The following is a 23,779-nucleotide window of genomic DNA, read 5'->3' on the forward strand; positions in this document are numbered from 1 at the left end:
GCAGAGGGGTCTGTGCGCCAAGTAGCATGGCCCAGCCCTAGCTGCGGCAGAGCGGAGCAGTGTGGGACACAGCTCTCCCTCCTCAGGCTCCCAGCCAGCTGGATAGGATCAACTGGCATCTCTCTGTCCCCCTCCTGCCCTAAACAGCTTGCTAAAACTTGTAAGCAGCCCCCAACCCATATACTTGCCCAACCCTGCTCTATACTCTCCTCCTGTGGGTGCTGTTCACTACATTAGGCAGCAGCCTGAAAACGTATCTTAATGGGTGAACAAGCTTTGTAAAAACAGGACAGGATTATCAGGAGACCTGTTGCTTGCTAGTAGAGAAACAGATGCATGCATAAGCTGTGAGCTTCTTAGAAGCAAGTAAAGACTGGACACAGAATAGGTGACACCTGTCTTGATTCCACCAAAAAATGCTCAAGATGAAAGGCAGGCAAATCTACTGTGCCAACTGAACTCCCTTTGGACACAATCAAATGAATGTCATCATGGATAGCAATGGGCAATTGTTTAAAAAAGTGTCACTGCTTATTAGTCTGATTACTGGCCCTTAATGATTTCCCAACTCTTCTGTAGCTGGAATTAGTTGGGTTCTAGTTACCAAGTCTTGTTCTTTTAAAAGCATACTATTGATAAATATTACAGGGCCCAGCTCCGCCGAATATTTTAGTTCATAGTAACTCAAATTCTCACTCTAAGGAAAACAGAAAATTACTGCTCAAGAGTCTCCTAGTCACACTGGTGATAAGTTGCTTATGTCGCAGTCCTATTGAAGTCAATAGTGTTACCTGGATGAGTAAGTGCCTACCAGCATGAGGGAAGCTTGCACAATCTTGCCCCAAGCGACTACAACACAGTACAGGCAGTAATGCAATACTCATTTTTAATATTAAAAATTAACCCAGGGACTGGGGTGGCTTAGGGAAACTGTAGCAGATCTTTTCACTTCAAGGTCACTAGTTTAAATCTAGACAGAGATCAAAAGTCAGTCACCATTAGCATTAGATGACTGCTTGATATTCTGTGAAAAACAAGTCGCAAGGCTGAGTCTAGTTCTTTGCTGATTATGTTGTTTATTCTGATTTGAACATCTCGCCGTCTCAACAAAGTGGCCAAAAATTGACTGGACTGGGCGGAGACAGACCTATCCTCCAAATCAGATTGTTTCAATCAAAAGACAGAAACTGGGAGTGTGAGGAAAAAACAAAAAAAGAAGCAAACAAACTCCAGGAACATGCCAACCACAAAATAAAACAAAAACGCAACAGCAAAACTAAGACACTTTCACAGCTTCATCAGTGCCTCAATGCCCTTCTACACCCCTCCACACCAGCAGCTTCCAAACTGTGGGTTGCAACCCCCAATGGTATTGTAACATCAGCAGATGGGGTCACAGGGGCGGGGGGCTGCACATTGGGAGTGAGGGGCCATGCTGAGGAAATGGGGTCATGCTGAGGAAAAGGTTGGGAAGCACTGCCCTCCACAAACCTGTCCAGAACAACTGAAATGCCTGATCCTTGTATGAAACCCACTTACGTTTCTCTTTTAAACTCTGTCAAACACTTCACGAACTTTTCAATTGTCAGAGAAAACTATTTGGGTATCTATACTTTCCCTAGACTTCTGTGAGTTTTTGGGGTTGGTGGCAGGAAGTTGGTTGCAATGTTAATCAAGAAACAATATTTAAATAACAGGTTGTTCCAACTTTCACAGAGTGCCTGTGTGGCTTGTCTTTGGGAGACTTATAATTTCTTTTGCATTCCTTATGGAACTTCGACTTTGTAAAGTGCAGCGGATGGTTGGGAGCATGGAGGACATAAATTCCATGAGCTGTATAAAGACTGTCAAGCCCTTTGGTAAATGGTATAAAGTTTGCAGGATACTGCTAGAGAATTCAGATATCCCTGTTTCCAAGGTGAGTAACTCCAAAAAGCAAAAGTCACAACTTTGGAAAACAGTCACCTTGCATTAAATCATATTTGGATTCTTGAACTGAACTCTTTTGAGCTTACTGGACAAAATTGCTTCTTGAGTTATGAAGCAACAAAAAAACTAAATAAAAGAAAATCTAAGAATTAAGAACTTTTGTTTTAAAACCAGAGACATCTAAGAGTGAGAAAATAAGGAGCAAAAGCAGTATTTTAAAGGGAACCTTACAATCTGAACTATGGGAAGAACTGCTTCATCTGCCTATATGCTCAACATGTGCTAATTACATGCCATTATGATGCGCTAGATAATAATTCTCATGTCTAGAGAATGTAATATCCCTACTTCATCCTAACACTGATCAGAAAATATACTCTGCCCACGGGATTTGGAACATGCCCAACTTTTCTGAACTCTTACTACTAGATGTTTAGCCTCCTGACCTACCAGAAGCACACAAGCAGGGTCAAGGTCAGCACCCTCATAACTAGTGATTGAACTATTGCTAAGCAGCCCAACCATTAGGGTTAAGTATTTCTGTTAAAGAGGTAAAAACACCATAAAACTCAGATACTATCATTGCCATTGCAAGACAGTTTAAATTTGCCAAATGGCTCTGTGACCCCACCCTTGTAAATCAGCTTGTTAATCATTATCCAAAGAGAGGTGATAAAGTTGTTTTATAAGCCAACACTAAGGCAGTAATGTTAACTACTTATGGAGGGGCTGGCGTATTTCCCTGAAGATAACATTTATTAGGAAGCACTCAGTTTAGGAACACTGGTTTGCCTAGTTACTCCATGCTGGAGTACTGGACAATCTGTTCTACTTGTCTCTCAAGTCTGATTTACAGTCAGACAAGCGAGGGCTGGAGGGAATAGGTTAAATGGTATAAAATCTCTAGAACACCTTGAACTACAGGTTCAAATATCAGTAGGTGTTGTCCCAGCTCTTCCTCCAATTTAAGATTATTTAACAAGGTCAACAATACTGTGCTGTAAAAACTTATGCAATATGAGAGAGGGAGAGCCAGAGAAAAAAAATTAAGAGATGCACTGAAAAGCAGAAGTGGTGTTAATGTAAAAAAAATGCTCACCTCAACTGGTGTGCCTCATGTAATGCTTCACTGAAAATACACTAGCTCAAGGGTGGGCAAAACATGGTTCGCCGGCTGGATCTGGCCCGCCAAGGCATTTTGTCCAGCCCACAATGGGTCCTTTGGCTCCTCCAAATCCAGGCGATTGGTATGGCCAGTCCCTCTGCCCCCAGGCATGCAGCAGGGCTGGGGCAGTGGCCAGACTCAGTTTCCCAGTAGCCCCAGTAGAGGCTCCTTCTTGATGCCGCTGTTGGACTTGGCTCTGCTGCTTGGACACCCTGGCCCACCCACCCTGCACACTCTTTTGGAGGCAGGACCTGAATGGGCAAGGCACATAGCCAGGCAGCTGGGATGGGGCCGCAGGTGGGGTGAAAGCCACATCCAAGAGTGGGATGGGCAGGTGAGGCTAGGGGTTGGGAATGCAGGGCGGTACAGTGTGGAGCTGGGGTCCAGGGCAAAGCTGTTATCTGCTGCCCGCACGTCCCTGTGATGGGCGCTAGTTCTATGGGCAGGGGCATGCAGGTCATGGCTCTGCCCCAGGCCTGTGCTGTCACTACCTCAAGATCCTGGACCCAGCTGTGCCCACCCATCCCACTTCTGGACATAGCTTCCCATCTGCCTGCCTGCATACCCTGCCTGCAGGGATCCCAGCCGATCTCCATGGAGACCCTGGGATCACCGGGTGGTAACAGTGCAGGACCAGGGCCTGGGACAGAGCCACAATCCACTCTCTGCATCACACTGGTTCTCCTGGCAGGGGGATGTGGAGAGTGGATCGCGGCTCTGTCCCAGCCCTGTGCTGTCACCACCCCCCACAATCCCAGTCCTAGCCCTGGCCCCACCTGCCTATCCCACTCCTGGATCCTGCTCCCTGCCTGGCCATGGCCCCATCTCAACTGCTTGGCCATGCACAGGGGCCATTTAGGGAGTTTTGGTAAACTGTGGTGCTGGTAGGGGGAAACACGGTACTGACCCAGCCCATGACAGCTCACTAAAACTCCCTAAGTGGACCTCCAGCCAAAATAATTGCCCACCCGTGCCCTAGCTATTGGGGATCACCGCGGGGAGGGGCTCTTGGAAGAAATGAACCTTTAGGTGGGGTCCAAGTGAGCAGATGCAACAGAACTTCCTTCAGTTGTCTAAATCAGCAGTTTTTGGCTGGTGGGCTGGATGGGCAGTGCCTAGGCCATCCATAGGCTGGATGCAGCTGGTGGTCTTCATCCAGTATGGGGTGGTCACAGCAGGGCCCCATCTGACCACTCAAAGGGGCGCAAGGGGCAGCCTGGCTCCAACCTGGCCCCTGCAGGGGCAGATGGGAGGGGGCATGGCTTTTCCCACAGGAGAAAGGTGGTGTGACCCAGTCCCAACCTTGTCCCATGGGGGAAGGGACTTGACCCAACCCCAGAGGGGGGAAGAGGGTATGGCCCAGCCCCATCCAGCTGTGAGGGCAGAGGGAGGGAGTGTGACCTGGCCCCAACCTGTTCACAGGGCTTGAGGTTTGGGCATTTGGTAGCATAGGTTGGTGTCTGCGTTTATGATCACTGCTGGCCCCCTACAAAAATTCCCAGTCTGTGGGAACCTCTGTGGGCTGGATACCTATGGCTCTGTGGCCACATTTGGCCCAGAGATTCATTCCTGGTCTAAATCAGTAGAAATGATCTTTACTAGCTCCTCTGGACATTTCCCTCATCTTGCTGGAATCTCCAACACCCAATGGACATTCAGCCTTCACCTACAAGTGCTCGTGTGAGAATCCCAGCTTTGCCAAGACACCAGAAAAGTAAAGACACTGTTTTTTAGATTGAACAGGGTGGAGGGTTAACAGCAGAACCTATTCAGTTCCACTTCCAGGCAAATCAGCTTGGATTCATCCCTCTGCCCATGAATCTAGGCTGTTGCCAGAGGAGGAGTAAAGACTGATCTGCCCTCACCTCTACAGCAGTTGGATACCAGAGTTTTTAAAGAGCTATTTAGAGTGTAATCTGTTTCAGAAAGTATTTTTTGTGCATTGTTTTCATCTTTGTGCTATATCTGTGCAAGCGATCTGTATTGCCTACCTTGGATAGCTTTAGAAGACCTGGGTGAGAAAAGGATGAGAAGAGTGAAAGCTTGATTCAAAACCACCACGGACTTCACCAAGGCTAGGCTATTATCCCAACATTTTAAAGCCACAGATTTGGAATTAACATGTTAAATTTTCTTTAGCTGACAACGCAAGCTACAGAAAAGAAATATACTAGAGGAGGAAAATGAGTATATTCTCAACTAATGAAGTACTAACCACTAGATCCAAAAAACAGATAAAAAGTCACTGTATGAGTGGGCAGATGGAGGGGATGGGAGTGAGATGAGGAAATGGAGGGGATGGGAGTGAGATGAGGTAGGTTATCAATAATAATTTTTCCTGAGGCTTTTATTTTAGAGCAAACACTTAATGTCACTAATTCTAGTTGATATTTTAATACAGAATTAATCTGTAATGTAAATGAAGGGAAATGGGGTGGGGTGGGGAAGAATCATCTTTTGTTTAAGGCACTAGAGTGAACTTTAAAAATCTGGGTTTGGCGCTCTGGTTTGGCTCTCACCAGACTTACTGGGTGCGGACAGAAGTGCAGCTCCCAGCTGCAATTCAGAATGATTTTTGCAACGCGCTCTGAATTACAACATTACCACAGACCAGACAAGTTCACTGTGGGTTCCAGGGGGATGAGAATCTAGCTGTGGGTTGGGGGCCCGCAGCCAGGTTCACATAGCAATGGCCACTCTGCCAGTGCTCCCTGTTTTCAGAATGGGAGGGGAGAAAGGCAGAAGAAGGAGCTTGTTCCTGGGGCTCCCCAGCTGGTGCTGAAGGGTGGGTGGGTGAATTGGAGCCTCCCCCACGGCAAGGAGGGCTGCAATACACCAGCCCCATCCTCCGGGGAGGGCTGAAAAACTCCCAGACTGGTCCTCCTCTGCTCCCTTTTTTCCTTCCCATTCTGAAAGTGATGACAGGCTGGGAGCTCTGCAGATACAAGTTAGAAAATGGGGTGTCTTTTGTAACATCTTTATCTGATACCTCATGCATCAAGGGGTCAGATTTTCACCCCATTGGCCATTTTTGAAGTTGCCTGCAGCTGTGTACTTGTATTTGGTCACAGCTGTGTTGATCACTGCTGTGTGGCCAGAGCAGGTGAAAATTGTCACTTCTGTCTGCGTCCATTGCATCATCTTGGTCAAGTCACTTGCTCTCTTTTTACCTTGATTCCCAAGCAATTCTTCATGTTGGATCACATTTTTCAACCCTTTACTTGCATATCTAAATTGTACGCTGTTTTGGGCAGGGACTGTCCCTTAACAGGCTGGTGTGGTCCACACTAATACAAATAAACAAAAAAAGATGAACCGTAGTAACAGTGCTGTCACAGGCTGCATCTGAACAAAAGGTCACGTGGCAGCAGCTTCCAGCAGACTTGTCAAAATGAAAAAGGTGCCTAGATAATAAGTGAGATTTTAAAATTTAGCCCAATAAACAACTATATTGGGTATCTATTGTGATTTGACACTAGCTAGGTACAACTTTCTACATCTAGTAAGTGCAGCATGCTGCATGGAGACTGGAAGCCAGAAATCTTAGAAACTACAGCCATACATTCATACAAACCCAGTTTAGCCTATGCTGCACCACCATGATCTTCTACTGCATTAATTCATAACAGAGTTGTAGCTAAGAACATCCCAAGAGGAAATTTAGTAAAACACACTGGAAGAATTAAAAAGGAAGAGTTATTAATTCTTTGACAGGCAAGACACATTTCTTTATAGGCAAATACTTTATACTATAATACTTCTTTACAGGCATGTACTTGGTAATCCTTTCAGGCCATCTTGTACAGTGTGTTTTTCCAGTAGAAGGAGATAGCGGTACCCTGAAATTCAGGTAAATCAGCCCATACGTTTTGCGAAGAGTGGGAAAAGAATACCAAAAACACACAAGGCAGAACAACTGTTTCTCTGTAAATTGCAAGCACATGATACATGGGAAGAGATAGGAGAACAAAGGCACCCAAGAAGCCTGGAAGCACGTCCAAGCAATGCTGTGAATATTGGAGCTGTGCTCGGAGCTTAAGCTGATATGAGTAAGCAGCCGCCAGAAAGCTTCAGTACAAACAATGTGGCTTGAAACTGGTGGTGCTCTCTCCACACTGAGTTCCACAACACGACTTCCGTGCAAAAGCTTCTCGCTTCATACTCAGAGATTTCAGTCTCCCTGCCTTTCTTCTTCTCCCCAAGAGTTGAAGGTTTCATCTACCAGCCCTACCTCCTATATCTGCCGCACCCTCGTGTTCTCCTAATCATGCTGTAGGATGAATTACAGGTTGCCTTAAGAAGCAGGTATTCAAACTAAGGTCAAAGGCCGCATTAGTCAAACAAGACATAAAGAGTAGAGAGTGCCAGGAATTTGGATGGTTTAGAACACAGAACAATTTCCCTAACGTAAAAATACATGTGGGTATGCGTGTGCACGCACACACACGCCCTTCGGGTCCCTGAGAGAGAGAGAGAGCGCGAGCCCTGTTAGTTTGAATATAAGCAGGAGACTCTACAGTTGGTCCATAAGGTGCCATGCTGCACTTTCTGTCTTTCTTTACCACACAGAGCCAAGGGCCTAATGCTGAGAAATGTAGGAACTTGAAGAACTGGTATCTATCATCATTCCCATGCCCCAGTTGACATGCTGCCTGTCCAGCAGAGGAATCAATCAACTGCTCTGTTGCACAGGCAGCTTGTTATCTGGGGAATTATTCTGAGTTTTCAGTAAGAGGCCCTTAGCTTTGTGTGGCAAACAAGGACATAACATACAAGTTTGCACAAGGCTCAGCAGCGATCACGGTACAGCATAACTTCCTAGAAAGGAGCGGAAAGAAGATTCAAGCAATAAGAGAGCTACTTGGGGATTCAGGCCTCCCCAGTCCAATTCAGCTCTGCCTTCCTCCTCTAAGTAACCTTGGGAAAAATCACTCCAAGTTTCATTTTCCCAGGTCTTAAAACAAGGATAATAGCACTCCATACCTTTTTCGGGTGCTGGGAAAACATACATTGAAAGACTGACAGATGGGGTCAGTTTAAAGTTTCCTTCATTGCATCTACTTTTGGTTATTTGTTTTACAGAACAGAGATTTAAACCAAGATTTGGCATAAGTAGGTTGGCAAATATGCACACTATGATGCAAGAGTTCTCAAACTTTTTCATCACATAGACCATATACTACTGCACATTTTCATGGGCTACCTCTCCTTCAGATTCACAACTGCAAAGCATTTGGGGCCAACTATAGTAACTGTTTACGCTAAAAAAAATAATGTTACGGAAAATAACATTTTCTAGCCGTCTTCACAGGATTTTGCAGGTAGAAAGGAGGAACCAGCACCAGATGTCTAGTCAAGCCTCCTTTCAGCACAGTTTGAAGCTCTAAATGCACTTGAACAACCGACATCGTTTCTACCTTATAAAAGGAAGTCTGATGAGACTACAAGCTGTTACCTACCTGCTGGCTACCTAGTAGGACTGCACAAAGCTTCGGTAGCTGATTTGATTTGGAGGAGATTTGGCCCGATTCAGGGACTGAATTTCCAAAACTGAACTGAATCAAAAGACCAATTAAAAGGCCCTCCCTGCCCCCACCCCATGCCAGCTGGGGAAGTAGTGGCAGGGCAGAGTCCCTGCTCCCAGGGCTGCCATGCCCACATCCAACACCACCCCACCCCGGGCAGCTTGTCCCAGCCCTAATCCCTCCCTCACTATCCTCCGAATTGGCCAAATCCAAATCTGAAGCAAATACCTGCCACTTTGCACAGGACTACTACCTAGTAGCTTTTGTGAATGTTTCCCAGTCAAATATCCATATCCCAATAATACCACCACAATTGCCATGATTTGGCACAACAGCAAGACTGGCTGTCATACTGGCTTAGCTACCTTCATCAGGGATGTCCTCATCTTGAACTGGAGATTGGACTCACAACTCAAACTTGTCCTGCCATAAAATCCCTTCTTTCAGATCACAAGGGCTACAAGAACTTATTCCTATCTATACCCACCTCTATTTCAAAACAGAGACAATAAGACATAGAAGCTTGTACTTCTATTTTGTAGGATGAAGACTGAAAATGATCGAGTCTCCAGAGCTGTGAACTCAGCAGTTCTCACAAAAAATCCATTCACACCATTTTTGTTCATTTGCTGTAAAAAAGTCTCATTCTGTAGGTCCTGTTGCATTGACACCAGGTAACCACCTGTGTCTCAGACTGGAGAGCCAACTCTGAAAGCCAGGAATATCTTGCTAAGCCCTAATGCAGGTTCTGGTTTCAAGCAGAACAAAAAGGCTTGTTTACAAGCCTTATTACAAGTTTTAGCTAAAATATTGACCCCTAATTAAACTAAGATCCATTTATATTCCTAGACATTGCTTGTCTCAATTTCAATACCTCCCCACCACTCCGAAAGCCAACAGCTGACCAGAAGATCTCAGACCATTCAATTTGTATTGTGCACACTCTGCATACACGTGCAAGACCCCTACATAAATAATTACAACAGAGTGTGGTGGGACCAAAAGGTTTATTATAATGTAAGTTTGCACTGTTCCTAAGTGGCAGTCATTGGTGAAATGGAGAGCATTTCACTTACCATTCCCTGTGTAGATGCTGCATACAAATTTAAATTGAATTGATTGACAAATATTTTCACTTTCTTTTTTTTAGGATTATTGCCCAGAAGTCTTACTGTTCAAGCCTCACAGGAAGATGCAAAATCCTCTAAAATAGTTTTTCTATGGCTACAAATGTCATGCTCATGTATGTGGTCAAATATATATCTATCCTGAGTGCCTATATGGCCCCATGGCCATGGCATCTGAGAATCACTCTGCAATTTATCTTGGAAAGCCTTAAAGTTAGGGAAGTGTACTCATTTTACAGATGGGAAATTGGGGTACAGAGGGCTGAGGTGATTTGCCCCAAGTCTCACAGGAAGTCCACAGCAGAGATGAAAACTGAAATCAGGTCTCCTTTCCTTTGGGCTAGCCATCAGACTATGGTCAGTGACCTCTCTGGATCTCTGCATCTGTGTGGAAAAGTTCTACTTGGACTATTATTTCTATCTTATATCACATCATTCATTTTCAAAATGTCATTTGCCTCCATTAAGAGCACCTGCATTCAGAAAAACGCAACAAAAAGGGGCAGGAGATCACAGCACTGGAAAGGGACCTCAAGGATCATCTGAAATGAATTCAGGAATATTATTGCTAAACCATTCCTGTCCTTGAAAAACAGCCAGGTGAAGGATAGCAGGGCTGCACCATTAGCTGGTATAAACTAATGTGCTGCTCATTTAAATTCAGCACTTTTTTTTTTTTTTTTTTTTAAGTCAACCAGGAACGTTTGAAAATCCCACTCGTAAAACCCGAAATATGGATTTAGGAACTCAATTCCTGGCTCCTATGTTTAAAAATTTTGGCTGATATGTCCATGACAACTTACATGGTAATCCATTAAAAGAAAAATATTATTTAAAAGTAAAACAGAAAACAACCTTTGGACCAAAGTAATCCCCAGCATAATTCCAACAAAATCAAACACTAGGGTCCTATATCCTTAATGATAGGTCGACACTTGGGACACTTTACTGACTACTACTTTGGTTAAAACACACCTAATGAAGATGCAATTTATACTGGCAAGACAACCTCTCTACCCCACAATGAGCCAAAAATGGGCTTATTGACACTTAAAAGCATTTGCTGATAGCTAAATCAATACTGATAGTGTTGGAGTCATGCTGTAGCTGTGACCATCCAGGAAATGAGGCAAGGATTTTTTGTGGATACTATCTTTTATTGGACCAACTGCATGATTGGGATAGATTCAGAAAAGCTTTCCAATGCAGTGCATTCTTCTTTTTTAGGTTTGAAAAAGGCCCCTTCTTTCAGATCTAAAAAAGAATGTATTGTATTCAAAAGCTTGTCCAAGTCTACCCCAACCATGCAGTTAGTCCAGTAAAAGAGATTGCTCACAGAAATCCTTGCCTAAACCAGTACTGCAATACCAGAAAACCCAACTGGTAAAACCACAACTTATTATGATAAAACCGTTTCTGGAATAGCTTCACCCAGTACCCTGAAGAGCGTAAATTAGGCTGGCAAGAGGACTTTTTTGAAAGAATAACTGTCTACACTAGCTCTGCTGGTTAAGGCTTTGATATTTTTCCATACTTGCAACCAACATATAGCTATAGCCTCAAAACTTAAAAAAAAAAAAAATGTAGACCTAGCCCTAGCTATATCAACAAAGGCACAGTTTTACTTCTATAACTGCATCTGTACCAAGAGCTTTCGCCAGCACAGGTCTGTTGGTCAGTGATCACATCTCTCTACCCTGCTGAGCCATGCAGTTTTAGCTTCCAAAAGTTTCATGGCACACACCTGGCTTAACTACAAGTTGATAGATACGGAGTTTTCCTAGCAGTAACTCCATCTTCATTCCTAATACCATTCCCTGTGATGAACTCACGAATTCAGTACATCCGTGTAATCTAGGTAAAGAGTTAACCGTAGTTGATTCCATCATGAAAAGACCTCTCAGTCTGTCTCCCTTCCACCCCAGTGCTGAACTGTTGAAGGAAAGAACAGGAAACTAGAAAGGCAATTATACTAACAGCAGGGATTATCTTCAAATGAAGGGCATATAGATTGCACATTCTAAGGGGAAAAATGTACGAATTACTAACAGCATATTGGTGCAAGAGAGAGCACTGCTACTGGGTTCTTAAGTCAGTAAGTGCTACATTACAACCTGTGTAAGTGCCATTTTTTGACTGTACTACAACAAAATGTCTAGAAAATATTAAATTCCAAATAATTACGAGCTACAAGAAAAAGATCAATATTAAATTTAAAAACAAACAACACCTCACCCCCAAAAAACCAAAAACAAAATCCCAAACCTCCTACCCGTGTGCTATCCTGGAGTCTTTCTTCCAGTTAGAGATGGGAGAACTCAGTTAAAATAACAAGCAATCTGAAGTTTTGCCCCTCTTTCACTGACGCCTTGCCTATACTACAGAATATCTGCCACGAGAGCTGTGCTGACAAAACTATGAAGACATGGTCTATACTGCTCTGAGCCTTTTACACAGGGTGGGATATAAACCCAAACAAACAAACGTTTTTGTTTCTCACTAGAATAGCTACAGATCTCTCATAATTATGTAAATGAAGGTGCCAAAAACCTGCTTCTGTTAGCTTAGTACATGCCAGGGGCTATGCCAACATAGTTATAGGGGCTCAGGGGCTGAAGTTACGATGCCAGCAACATTTTGTAGCATAAACCTAACTGTTAAGATTCCCTCACAATACTGGCCAAAGAGCAAACCTAGCCCTCTCCCTAGACTCCCCATCTTCCAGCTCACTCACCCAAAAGAAGAGATGTATGGAAGAAAAGTCTGTTCCTTTTTTGCTACAAAGATTTGGGAACAGGTCTTGGAAAAGAAAACTGGTGCTGAACCATTTCTTTTGCTCTTCTGATATGTTTCCAATCTTAGCATCACTATATGCTGTACTGGATCTTAAGTCAGGTGACTCCCATGCTTTAGGAATTTTTTCCCCCCTACATTTGTGCTTTATAGGGAAATGTATACATTTTTTCAGTAGGAATATAGGAATTGCAACAGCAGGTCAGACCAGTGGTCTAGTTAGTCTAGTGCCTTGTTTGTGACACTGACTATTACTAGATGCATCACGGAAAAGTGAAAGAAATTCTCCATAAATGATAATCTATCCAGAAGGGAAACATCTTTCTAATCTCCACCAGCATGTGGTTTGTTTATGCCCTGAGGCATAAAGGAATATATTCCTTATGGTGTTTATCTTATTCACTGTAACTATAGCTCACAAGAATGTTTAATCTTTTTGATAAGTGGTGAAGGTCTTGTCCTTAGTAGTGTCTTGTAGCAATGAGTTCCACCAGCTAATTGTGTGCGTGTAAAAAAATATTATTTTTATTATTTTATCAGTGTTAAAAAGTACCTTGATTTCACTGATTTCCTGTGTGTTTTATGAGAAACGGTAACAGCAGAACCAATTCTTCACATTGCTCTTTAATTTTATTCCTTTATCATGGCAGTATTGATCTCCTCTCTAAGGTCTTATCTCAAAAAAAGTCACTTGGGAAAGTTAATTTGAGGTAATTTTTTAAAGGAGATGACTTGAGCTACGTTAACATTTTCTGCGGATAAGTATTCACAATTAAAGCAGTGTTAAACCAATTTAAATACTTTCAGAGTGAATTAAATTAAAATCAAATTAAGGTCACTTTAATTCTGAATAAGTGTCCATGTGGGGGGTTAACATAGTTAAAGTAGTACACTTTAAATACAAACCTCCAATTAATGTGAACTAATTTTCCTGAATGTCCTAGTATAGACGAACCCTAGCTAGATAGCCCTCCTCCTCTCCCCATCCCTGAGATTTTTTAAAATTGATCCTGATATTCAAGGCCTTTCATGCCTTGAAACATCTTTGCTGTTATTTCCTGTATCCTTTCTATTTTTGTTCTCTCTTTTGTGGGATGATAGGATGAGAATCAAACACTGTACTCCACAACGAGAAAATCCATTCAGAATCCAGAAGAGTATCTTTTTAATGCAAGAGACAAATCACTGGAGTCAAGTCCAGCTGAAAACAGCAAAGTTTAAAAATTACCGACTCCCAAAGGCCAGCTCACTGTTTGGGGGAAATAAACTGCTGGTTTCAGTCCATTTTGCACAAATAGCTTCAGCACATCACCAAACTATTGACCCAAAAGTGAACGGGCATGGAGTACAGTCTAACCTTCCAGCCAACAGGGGAGGACTCTCCAGAACAGAAATGGGACAATATTGACAGGTGTGCACTAGCACTGAAAGTACTGTAGGCAAATAATGAACTTCAATTTCTTCAGGGCTGTCAGTTCAACAGCATTTACAAGAACTTTTCTGCTAAAAATAATCATAATGTTTTGAAGATAAATATTTGCCTCTTGGTAACTGAATATCCCCTTGTCTAAGGCTTTTGTTAGTTGGAATAGACTAGAATAAAACATCTAACAGACAAAACTGTGATGTTTTAACAGCAGTCTCATTCTTGATTTACACCAGATTACTCCCAGGGGCTTATGAGGCCAGTCATATCTGGCACAGGACACAGACTGAGCCAAAGGGAAAGCAGAGATGAGCTGTTACGCTGCGCCACAGACATACATCACTTGGAACAGTTCTAATGTGGTTAAAACCTGAAGCAGACAGATGTACAAGTCTGTTAAACTGGTTTAAAGCCACTTTAAACTGTTCAAATGTGTTCCCAGAAAATCAAGTACTATTTTGAACTGGTTCAGTATTAAGTATTCTGTGACATGGGTCTCGTTCATCCTCCAGGCATCCCACACTACATTGCTCATAATTCCCTATAACTACTGTAGCTACTGCTCTGCTCTACAACCAGAACTCTACTGCCCCCTTTTTCTCCTCTTTTGTTGGCACTATTGTTTTTAGTTAATGAGCTCCCTTGTCTTGCTTATTCAACAAAAGCTATCTTTCTGCATCCTCATTCCCTACTTGATGCTGCCTGTCATCATGCCCCCCTCCCAGCCTCTGAGAACCTGGAAGCGTGAGTCTAAGCACTCCCCTATCCACCCAGAAGTCATGCAAACACAGCGTAGACTTCAGTCAATTCCAAGCTATTGACGTTTATTGAACTCCTGTTTAGAAGAGAAGAAAGCAGAAAAGAGAAAAGGACCCTAGTCAAAGGTCATCCACTCCCCGCATCCAGTCATTCTGGCACAGTTTTGCTGTGGAACTGCATTCCTAGTATCTACCAAATTAGGTTGTTACTTATTCAAGCTCATGCCTTTCTCAACCAGATGGGCTTGAGGGTACCACCCTGCCCTTCCTTCTGCTACAAAACTTTGATTTTCTTATGCAGCTTTAAATTAATAAAAGCCTGCTGCCTCTCCTGTTAAAAGGCAAGCCTGTCCAGATGCTCACATCTGTATTAGCACTGCCTGTGAATCAGCAAAGAGCCAGTAAAAGCATCATCTGATTACAAGTCTGGCATGTTTCCAAATGTAATGACAGTGTACATTGGTTTTTCCTTTTTTTAAACAACCTTGGTGAATGCTTCCCTCACTTGCGCTAGATCCCTGTCCTAATGGAACAGAGTAATAAAGCTCCAGCCATTAGGTAATTGCTACCATGCATTATCTGTTCTGCAGTAGCACCTATGAGCTCCAGTCATGGAGCAGGATCCCGTTGTGCTAGGAAGCAGTTTTAAATTTGATTTCCTTTCAAGCAGCATCATGCACCACATCTTCATCTCAGGCAGACATTAATTTCCATTCAGCTTGCAAACAAACCCTCATATCACAGTTTAAAAAAAAAACAAAACACAGCTTCTCAGCAGAAAAAAGATTCCTTGTTTTCTGGGCAGCTTAAAGTGGACTTAAACAAGGCAAACCGTCAGAATTTGGACTGGGGCACAGAGTGCTTGCTTCTGCAGATTACCTTTCTCTGCTTTTTTGATTCAGTCACCATGTCTTATCTTTCCATTAATCTTTAATATGCCTTTTAGTTAATTCCCCAAACACACACAGTTTACATGACAGCAGGGCAGAGTGTTAAAGCTAACCCTGCCTCTGACAAAATGGGCAAGGGTAAAATAAAAAAAAACCCCTAAAGAAACAAGGAAATATTTAGAAATTTAAAAATAAAACAAAACACTACAAATATTAGCAGACATCCAGTAAGCAGGGGAGAACAATGAGAAAGTGCAACAGGGAAATTAGGTAATGTCTTTATGTTACTCTTATGAGATTTATTTTCTTCTTTTTTTATCCCCTCCTTCCCATCATGGTTTCACTTTGATGGAAACAGGCAATCCGATTTCAAAATTAAAGACTCTAAAAACGAGAAAGAGCCTCTCCAGGCTGATAAAAAGGACATGGCTAGATTAAAAGCTAAATCCAATTTAACCCACCCACTAGAAACAGTAATTGAATTACATTGCGCCTCAATATGATAAGTTTGAGGAAGGGGTGGTCCTGCAAAAAACAGAAGGAAATATGCTGGAAGAAACCACTAAACAAATGACTGCATTGTGACTCTGGCTCAGCCCCCTCCCACAGGGAGTTTGATAAGCTGCTGATTGCTTCTAAACCTCTACTACCAATGTTAGGAACTGATTAAGCAGCTTAAAGGCACTGGGGGCTAATAGACTGGCCCACCAGGGAGACTGCCGTTTCCATTTAAGCAGCTTGCTACTTCATGGCTTGATTATTAAAGAAGGGACCGAAGAACATACTGACAAGCCATGAACACAGTTTTATTCTTCCAATGACTGTCCTCCCCCAACCCTTCTTTTTTTTTTTTTTTTTTTTTAAATATGGAGTAATTTCTGTCTCAATGTACTCAGCTATCTTGCCGTCTTCCCTCTTTGCTATGCATCTCCATATATTTACTTGTACATACAGCTTGATTTTCCTTTCTTGCTTACTGCCATCCCACTTCTTGTTCCATCTGTAACGTGATGTACAGGTACTATACTATACTACAGGCCATTCGTGTAGGTCGTTCAGCAGGAACTGGGAAACCAGAGAGTGGTGCATATCTTGGAGGTTACAGACAGTTACAGAAAACTAAAAGGGCCTCTTTGTATGTCTAATTAACTTCATCAACATTATTACCGTTATTGTTATTACTATTATTACACTAGTATTATTACTATTAATTTTTTCACTGCTCTAGTCTTTAGGACCAGAAGCTTCTGTTCCCGAGTAGCTCCCCAGTGTGCAAGGTGCTGTACAACAGAATAGAGAAACAAGGGGCCACTTCGAGTGGAGAAGATGCTTCACCAGCATGCAGGGTGACAAGAGGAAGGGAAGACCAGGTAAGCAACAATGTCCGGGGAGCAGGGGGCCACAACTGTCCTGGGAGTGGGAGGGAGGCATATGCACCGTCAGGAAGCCTCAGTTGCCTCTACACTAATGCTCATAGTATGGGGAGTAAGCAGGAGGAACTGTGCCTCCTGATTGCAAGTAAGAACCCAGACTCAGTAAGGCTCAGAGAAACCTGGAGGGACCCACCTACGACTGGGCAGCAGGCATTCGGGGATACACCCTATATAGAAGAGACAGGACAGAGAGGAAAGGTTGGGGAGTTGTGCTGTATGTCAAAGAGCACCTCACATCATCAAGTATTAGCTTCAGGGTAGAGGAGGGTTGGGCAGAGACACTATCGGTCAAATTACAAGGGGGGCGTGGCGAAAGGGACCTTACGGTGGGTGTCTACTACAGACCATCCAACCAAGGGGAAGAGCTGGACCAGGACTTCTCCAGTCAGCTTATGGAGGTGGTTAGGTTAGGATGTTATTGTCATGGGTGACCTAAACCACCCAGACATTTGCCGGGAGGAGCAGACAGCCAGGTCTGACCACTCGCGCAGGTTCCTGGCTGTATTACAGGATCTTCACCTTATCCAGGAGGTGCACAGCCCCACTAGGGGTAATGCCTTGCTGGGCCTGGTCCTGGCCACGGGGGATGATCTGGTGAGGGGACTGCAGGTCCTTGATTACCTGGGCAATAGTGATCATCACCTGCTGGACTTCATTATTCAACGCAGGGTGACAAGGGCTCAGACCAAGACTAAAGCCCTTGACTTCAGAAAGGCCAACTTCAATGAGTTTAGGAACTAGTGGTGGAGGCACTGAAGGCTCAGAAGGTAGAGATGGGAGTCCACGAGGGATGGTCATACCTTAAGGGGGCGATCCTCCATGCCCAAAAGGGTAACAGTCCCTGAGAGAAGCAAGGGGGGGAAAAGAGCGCTCAGAAACCCCCTTGGCTCAGCAAGGGCATTCAGCAATGCCTGAGGACTAAAAGGGAGGCGTACAACCAGTTGAAGGGAGGAGCTATCACCAAGGAGCAGTACTTCTCAGCCTGTGAGGGTAGGAGGGCTATTAGGAAGGCCAAGCCAGAGATGGAACTCAGGCTAGCGTCCAGGATTAAGGACAACAAAAAGTCCTTTTTCAAGTATATTGGGAGCAAGAGGAGGGCACCAGGCAATGTACGGCCCCTGCAAGATGCAAACGGTAATCTTGTGGCTACACCAGGCAAGAAAGCTGATATTTTTAACAGTTTCTTTGCCTCTGTTTTCTTGAACAGGGACCGGGACATCCCACCTACCAGAGGTAGGGACAAACTTGGGGATAACTTTGTCAGGCCTTCAGTCAGTGCAGATGTAGTTAGGGATCTTCTGGAAGGGCTAGACATTTTTAAATCTTCAGGTCCAGATGTCCTCCACCCAAGGCTGCTGAGGGAACTGGCAGGGGTCATCGCGGAGCCCTTCGCCCAGCTGTATGAGCATTCATGGTCATCTGGCCAGGTGCTGGGGAATTGGAAACTGGCTAATGTGGTCCCAATTTTCAAGAAGGGGAAGAAGGAGGACCCAAGTAACTATAGGCCTGTAAGCCTCACCTCAGTGCTCGGGAAGATCTTGGAGAGAATCATCAAGGAGCATATCTGTGGGGGGGCAGCAGGGGAAAATCATGCTCAGGGGCAACCAGCATGGGTTCATCAAAGGCAGGTCCTGCCTAACCAACCTGATTGCCTTTTATGACCAAGTAACTAAATCTTTGGATGATGGTGTCACTGTGGACATAGTTTTTCTGGACTTTAAGAAGGTCTTTGACACTGTCTCTCACCTCATCCTCATCAATAAATTAAGCGACTGTGGCATTGATGCCTGCGCAGCTGGATGGGTAAAAAAATTGGCTGATGGGGCACACCCAGAGAGTAGTGGTGGATGGGCTATAGTCAACCTGGTGAGATGTGAGCAGTGGAGTCCCCAGGGCTCAGTCCTCGGGCCCGCACTGTTTAACATTTTCATCAGTGACTTGGACAAGGGGATGGAAGGCATGCTGTCCAAGTTTGCTGATGACACTAAGATGTGGGGCGAGGTGGAAACACTTGAAGGGAGAGACAGGCTGTAACTAGATTTAGACAGACTACAAAAGTGAGCAGATGAGAACAGGATGGGGTTCAACATAGACAAATGCAGGGTGCTTCACCTTGGGAGAAGGAATCCTCAGCATACATACAGGCGGGGGAGTTTCCTTCCTGAAAGCACAAAGGCGGAAAGGGATCTTGGAGTCATTTTTGACTCCAAGATGAACATGAGCTGCCAATGCCAGACCGCAGCCAGCAAGGCCAGCCATACCTTGTCATGCATTCAAAGGTGCATCTCAAGCCAGTCCAGAGAGGTGATCCTCCCCCTCTATGCGACTTTGGTCAGGTCACAATTGGAGTACTGCGTCCAGTACTGGGCACCGCACTTCAAAAAGGATGTGGCCAGCCTGGAGAGGGTTCAGAGGAGGGCCACCTGCTTGGTGAGAAGGCAGCAGGACAGGCCCTATGAGGAGAGACTGAGGGACCTGAGCCTTGGCAAGAGGAGACTGAGGGGGGACCTGGGGGCTGCCTACAAACTCATCAGGGGAGATCAACAGCAAATAGGTAGAGCCCTTTTCTCCCCAGCAACACCTGGGGTGACAAGGATCAATGGAAATAAGCTGATGGAGGTTTAGGTTAGAGATCAGAAGGCAATATTTTACAGTTAAGGTGGCCAAAATCTGGAACCAGCTTCCCAGGGAAGTGGTCCTGGCTCCTACTTTGGGCAAATTCAACAGGAGGTTGGATGACCACCTGTCTGGGGTCCTGTGAACCCAGCATTCATTCTCAGGCTAGATGATCTGTTCAGGTTCCTCCTGACCATAGCTACTATGAAACTATAAATTCCTACTTGAAAGAACTACCCTATAAGTAAATATTACTTTTCACAATATGGGGTAAAAAGCCCCATAACCACCAATTTCCACCTCCACTGAGGCTTACTGTACATTATGAAGCAATTTCCCTTTGGGCAATGTGAATGGAATATAACAAAATATTAACACTAAACATTATGGTTGAAGTTACAAAAAACAAAAAGCAAGAAAGTTAAAGTTAAAATATGGGTGCATCCATATGAACCCCTCATTCAAACAGTACTGATCGTCTATGTGGTGATCAACATCTAAGGTTGGCTTTTAACAGGGAAAGCTCCAAATGCCTAAATTTGCCTACACACAAATTTATAGGCTCCCTGTCATTCTCTCAGCTGCACATACCATAAAGACTTTGACTTTGTGTGGTCCAAATGCTGTTGTCTTCACTCAGGAAGCACAAGCTTTTCCTGTGTAAGGGCTAAACCTTTGCTCTTAGGCTGCCATATTCTTGTATGCTAATCTTGAATGACCATCTATAAAGTTCTGAGTGAGAGGGGTGTCTTACTAACCCTAGCATGTTTAAACAGCAAGGCAAGACATGCCATTATTGGCACTGGCCAAGAGGATAAGGAACCAGTTGGCCAACAGAAGAAAGGTACGTTCAGCCAAAGAAACTTACCTGCTGGAGGTCTGCAAGGGAATACAGGTGGATGTGCTGAAGAAGGTACTCTCTGGGGAAGATTCTGAAAAAGAGGAGAAACAGGAGTGAGTGGATGTCAGGCTTTGAGAGAGAATATCATCTCTGAGAAGCTCCAACAAGCATCAACTATGAGTCTTCAGTGGGAAGCCGTATCTTCTCCCCCAAAGGTTACACAGCCGAAAGGCTAGATCGAGTGGCAGAAAGGATCTGGAGTTTTGTTACCCTCAAACACAGTCTGCCTTCCCAATATTCTTTACCTGCTATTTTTACCTTCTCCCACATAGCATCTTGGCTCTTCTGCAGCGGTTAGTTTAAGTGTGGGCTATGATTATTTAGATCAGATGAAATTCTTGCATCATACACAGAGGAAGCATTTTAAGCAATTAATTTACTCATAGAAGTATGCACTTAACATGGATTTGAGGCTTTGGTAACAACAAACCTGTTGAAGACTAGGCTAAAAATTGTCTAACAACATTGTTTAGGAAAGTATTTTTTCCGAGCTAGTTATAATGGAAAAAGCCCCAGTATGCATACAGTTATACTAGTGTAAAAGGGGCTTACTCCTCTTTCATCAAGAAATAATTGCACTGGTGCAATCTTTACCCTGGCATATTTGGGAAAGGAATATTCTCCTTTCAAGAAAAAAGATGTCAGGTGAGACCAGCGAGACTCTTTTCTTATAAGCTGTATAATAAAGCTAAGTCATGTGACTGAGCAGATAAATCAATGAATTAGAATTATTTGTAAAACTGATAAATATAGAAAAGTTGTAAGAAATACACTTGACTTTGCAAAAAGCAGTGGATATTTTCAGAGTAACTGTGTAGCTCCCTTGAAAATGTTAAGCAGCAGGAAAAGAACTACAAGTACATTTAATTAAAAATGCATATCAAGATTGGTTATAGGAGAAACAAACAACACACTAGATTAGTTTGGAATCAGCATGAAGGCAACAGTCTCACAATACAAAGGTATCCAGTGCAAGGGATATAACGTCAAAAGCAACTAAGCAGATCCAGAAAAGGAGCCATTCTGCAGCACATGCCGTGTTCTGCAGAAATTGCAAAACAAGTACAAAACCAAAATATATTCATTAACATGCAGCTGAAAAGCAAAAGAGAAGCAGAATTATTGGTAGGGCCTATTAATCAGAGTAAAAAGCAAGGTTCTTTCACATATTAGGTTTCAATAATGGAACTAAATGAGCTATTGGAAACACACAGGGAATACAAAAAATATGTTACTACTATTCAGAGGGTGATGACATAAAATAATTTAAACATTATATTGGAAGTCACTGAAGAGATGTTTGGAGCTGGGAAAATATAATTAGGTAAAACATAGATCTAGTTAAAACAGCAGAAGTGACAGATTCTGCACTGAACTGCACTCTCTGGACAAAAGAAACCAGAAGACTAGCATAAATGAATCCAAGAAATAATAAAAACACCCAAATTAATCTTGCTTAGTTTTCCTAAAAAAATTGAAAATTTCAAAGTTGTACAAGAGAGACCTGAATACGCAATGCCATCACAAGGAATGGAAATTGGGTCCTAAATCCTTGAGAAATTTTTGGGTTCTTTTTCCCAAAGCTAACAACAAAACTTCAGCGTCACTTTTTTTCCTGGGTAAACTGCAAAAGCAATGTCTTGACCATTTGTGGCTATTACGGACTCCACGGCAATTTTCTCAATGAGAATATTTTTAAGTATATTTCAACTCAAGCAATCAAATCATGTCTACCTAATTCCTAATCACAGTCTTAGTTGGATAATGGATTCTTCATTTCGTGTCTTAATGTATGGTTTAAACTACTGTATTTCCCTTGCCAGAGGTAAACGTATTTCAGTTGTGGGCTAAACAGCTATAGGTGTTTTAAGACTCAGTTAAATGGAGGTGTGAACCATGCTTAGATATCTCTGGCATCAATCATAAAATAGTACAAAAATAGCTAAGAGACAGTTCTGGCAGAAACAGTCAAAAAACCAAATCTAAACCTATGACTTTGGTCTGTCATATTTTCACACTGGACAGATTATCAAAACTGTCAAAAACCATCTTCTGACAAAGTCAGATCTAAGCAGCATTTTGCATCAGTTAACATTTCAGTCTTCCTAGAATTTCTTTTATTAAAGCATTCCTTCTTATTCTCTGGAGCATACACTCAGTATTTCCAGGAACTGTGTTATGCACCAAAGTCTTTAAAGAACTGCTTCTCCTAAGGAAAACAACTGACTAGCGAACATTTTTCCTTTTCAGGTTGTTGAAAGTTTTTATTCTGAAACCCCTGGTAGGCAGCAGAGGTCTATAGCCATGTACAGATGTTTCTACTGGGAGAACTGCTGTGGTCCTGGGTAGAAGTCCAAAGTGTGCACACATCCAATATTTTTCTCCTGGAGCAAAAATTATTAATTTATCTGGGAGAAAAATAACCCAGGAATAACTTGGATTAAATCACTCCCAGAGAATTTCTCTTGGGAGACTGAATGACTGCATACGTTCTCTTGGCTTAACCCCTACTGGGGATCAGCAGTAATGCAGTTAGGAGAAAGGCTCCTGTGCCTTCCTGAGACCAGGATCACCCATCTGAAGAAGGTGCAGGAGGCAGCTAGAGTTCCAGTGGGGGGGCAAGGTGGGGGCATCCTTTCGCTGTGGCACAGCAGCCTGCCTCGCCCTGCTCTGAGTCAGCTGGGGGCCCTGGCTTCTGCTTGCCACCCACACCGCCTAGATGACTTAGAGCAGAGCAGGGTGATGCTGGCAGCTGCCTGGCATGGGAGCCTTTCCCCTGGCTCCACTCCTCTTAGCCCCCAGGAGAAGTTAAGACTGGGGAAAACATTCAGTCTACCAGGAGAAACTCTCCTGGGTGAGATTAACCCCTAGCTGTTCCCAGGTTATTTTTCTCCCCTGGAGCAACCATTTTTGCTGCAAGAGAAAAATTTTGACTATCTGCACACTTTGGATTTCTACCAGGAGAACAACACTTCTCCTGGTAGAAACTGAATCTCTTTATGTGGCTGTTAACCACTCCTGTCTCCGTGCAGAGGCTCTTCTTCAGCTGCCAACTGCTACTTGACAGCCTGGTCCCTTTCCAATTAGGGGAGAAGACAATCTGTCAATTAATGAGGCTCCGCTATTGTCGGGGGTGCCCCCCCTGGAGAGCTTGCCTATGAAGCTGTCCATACATGGGGCTGGAGGAACCTCTGTACAGCCCACATATTGAGCTAT

The 23,779-nt window shown here is 43.6% G+C and overlaps 1 protein-coding gene across 1 annotated transcript in view; it reads right to left on the reverse strand.

Moving 5' to 3' along the window:
• Positions 1-23,779, reverse strand: part of PLEKHM3 (pleckstrin homology domain containing M3) — a 117,355-nt gene that overhangs the window by 30,771 nt on the left and 62,805 nt on the right. The window contains exon 6 of the mRNA XM_019554094.1: positions 20,531-20,594. Within this exon, the coding sequence (XP_019409639.1) occupies positions 20,531-20,594 (64 nt within the window). The remainder of the gene's footprint in view (positions 1-20,530; positions 20,595-23,779) is intronic.

This window comes from Crocodylus porosus, unplaced genomic scaffold (genome assembly GCF_001723895.1).
Source record: "Crocodylus porosus isolate Cpor-Errol unplaced genomic scaffold, CroPor_comp1, whole genome shotgun sequence".
Classification (NCBI taxonomy): domain Eukaryota; kingdom Metazoa; phylum Chordata; order Crocodylia; family Crocodylidae; genus Crocodylus; species Crocodylus porosus.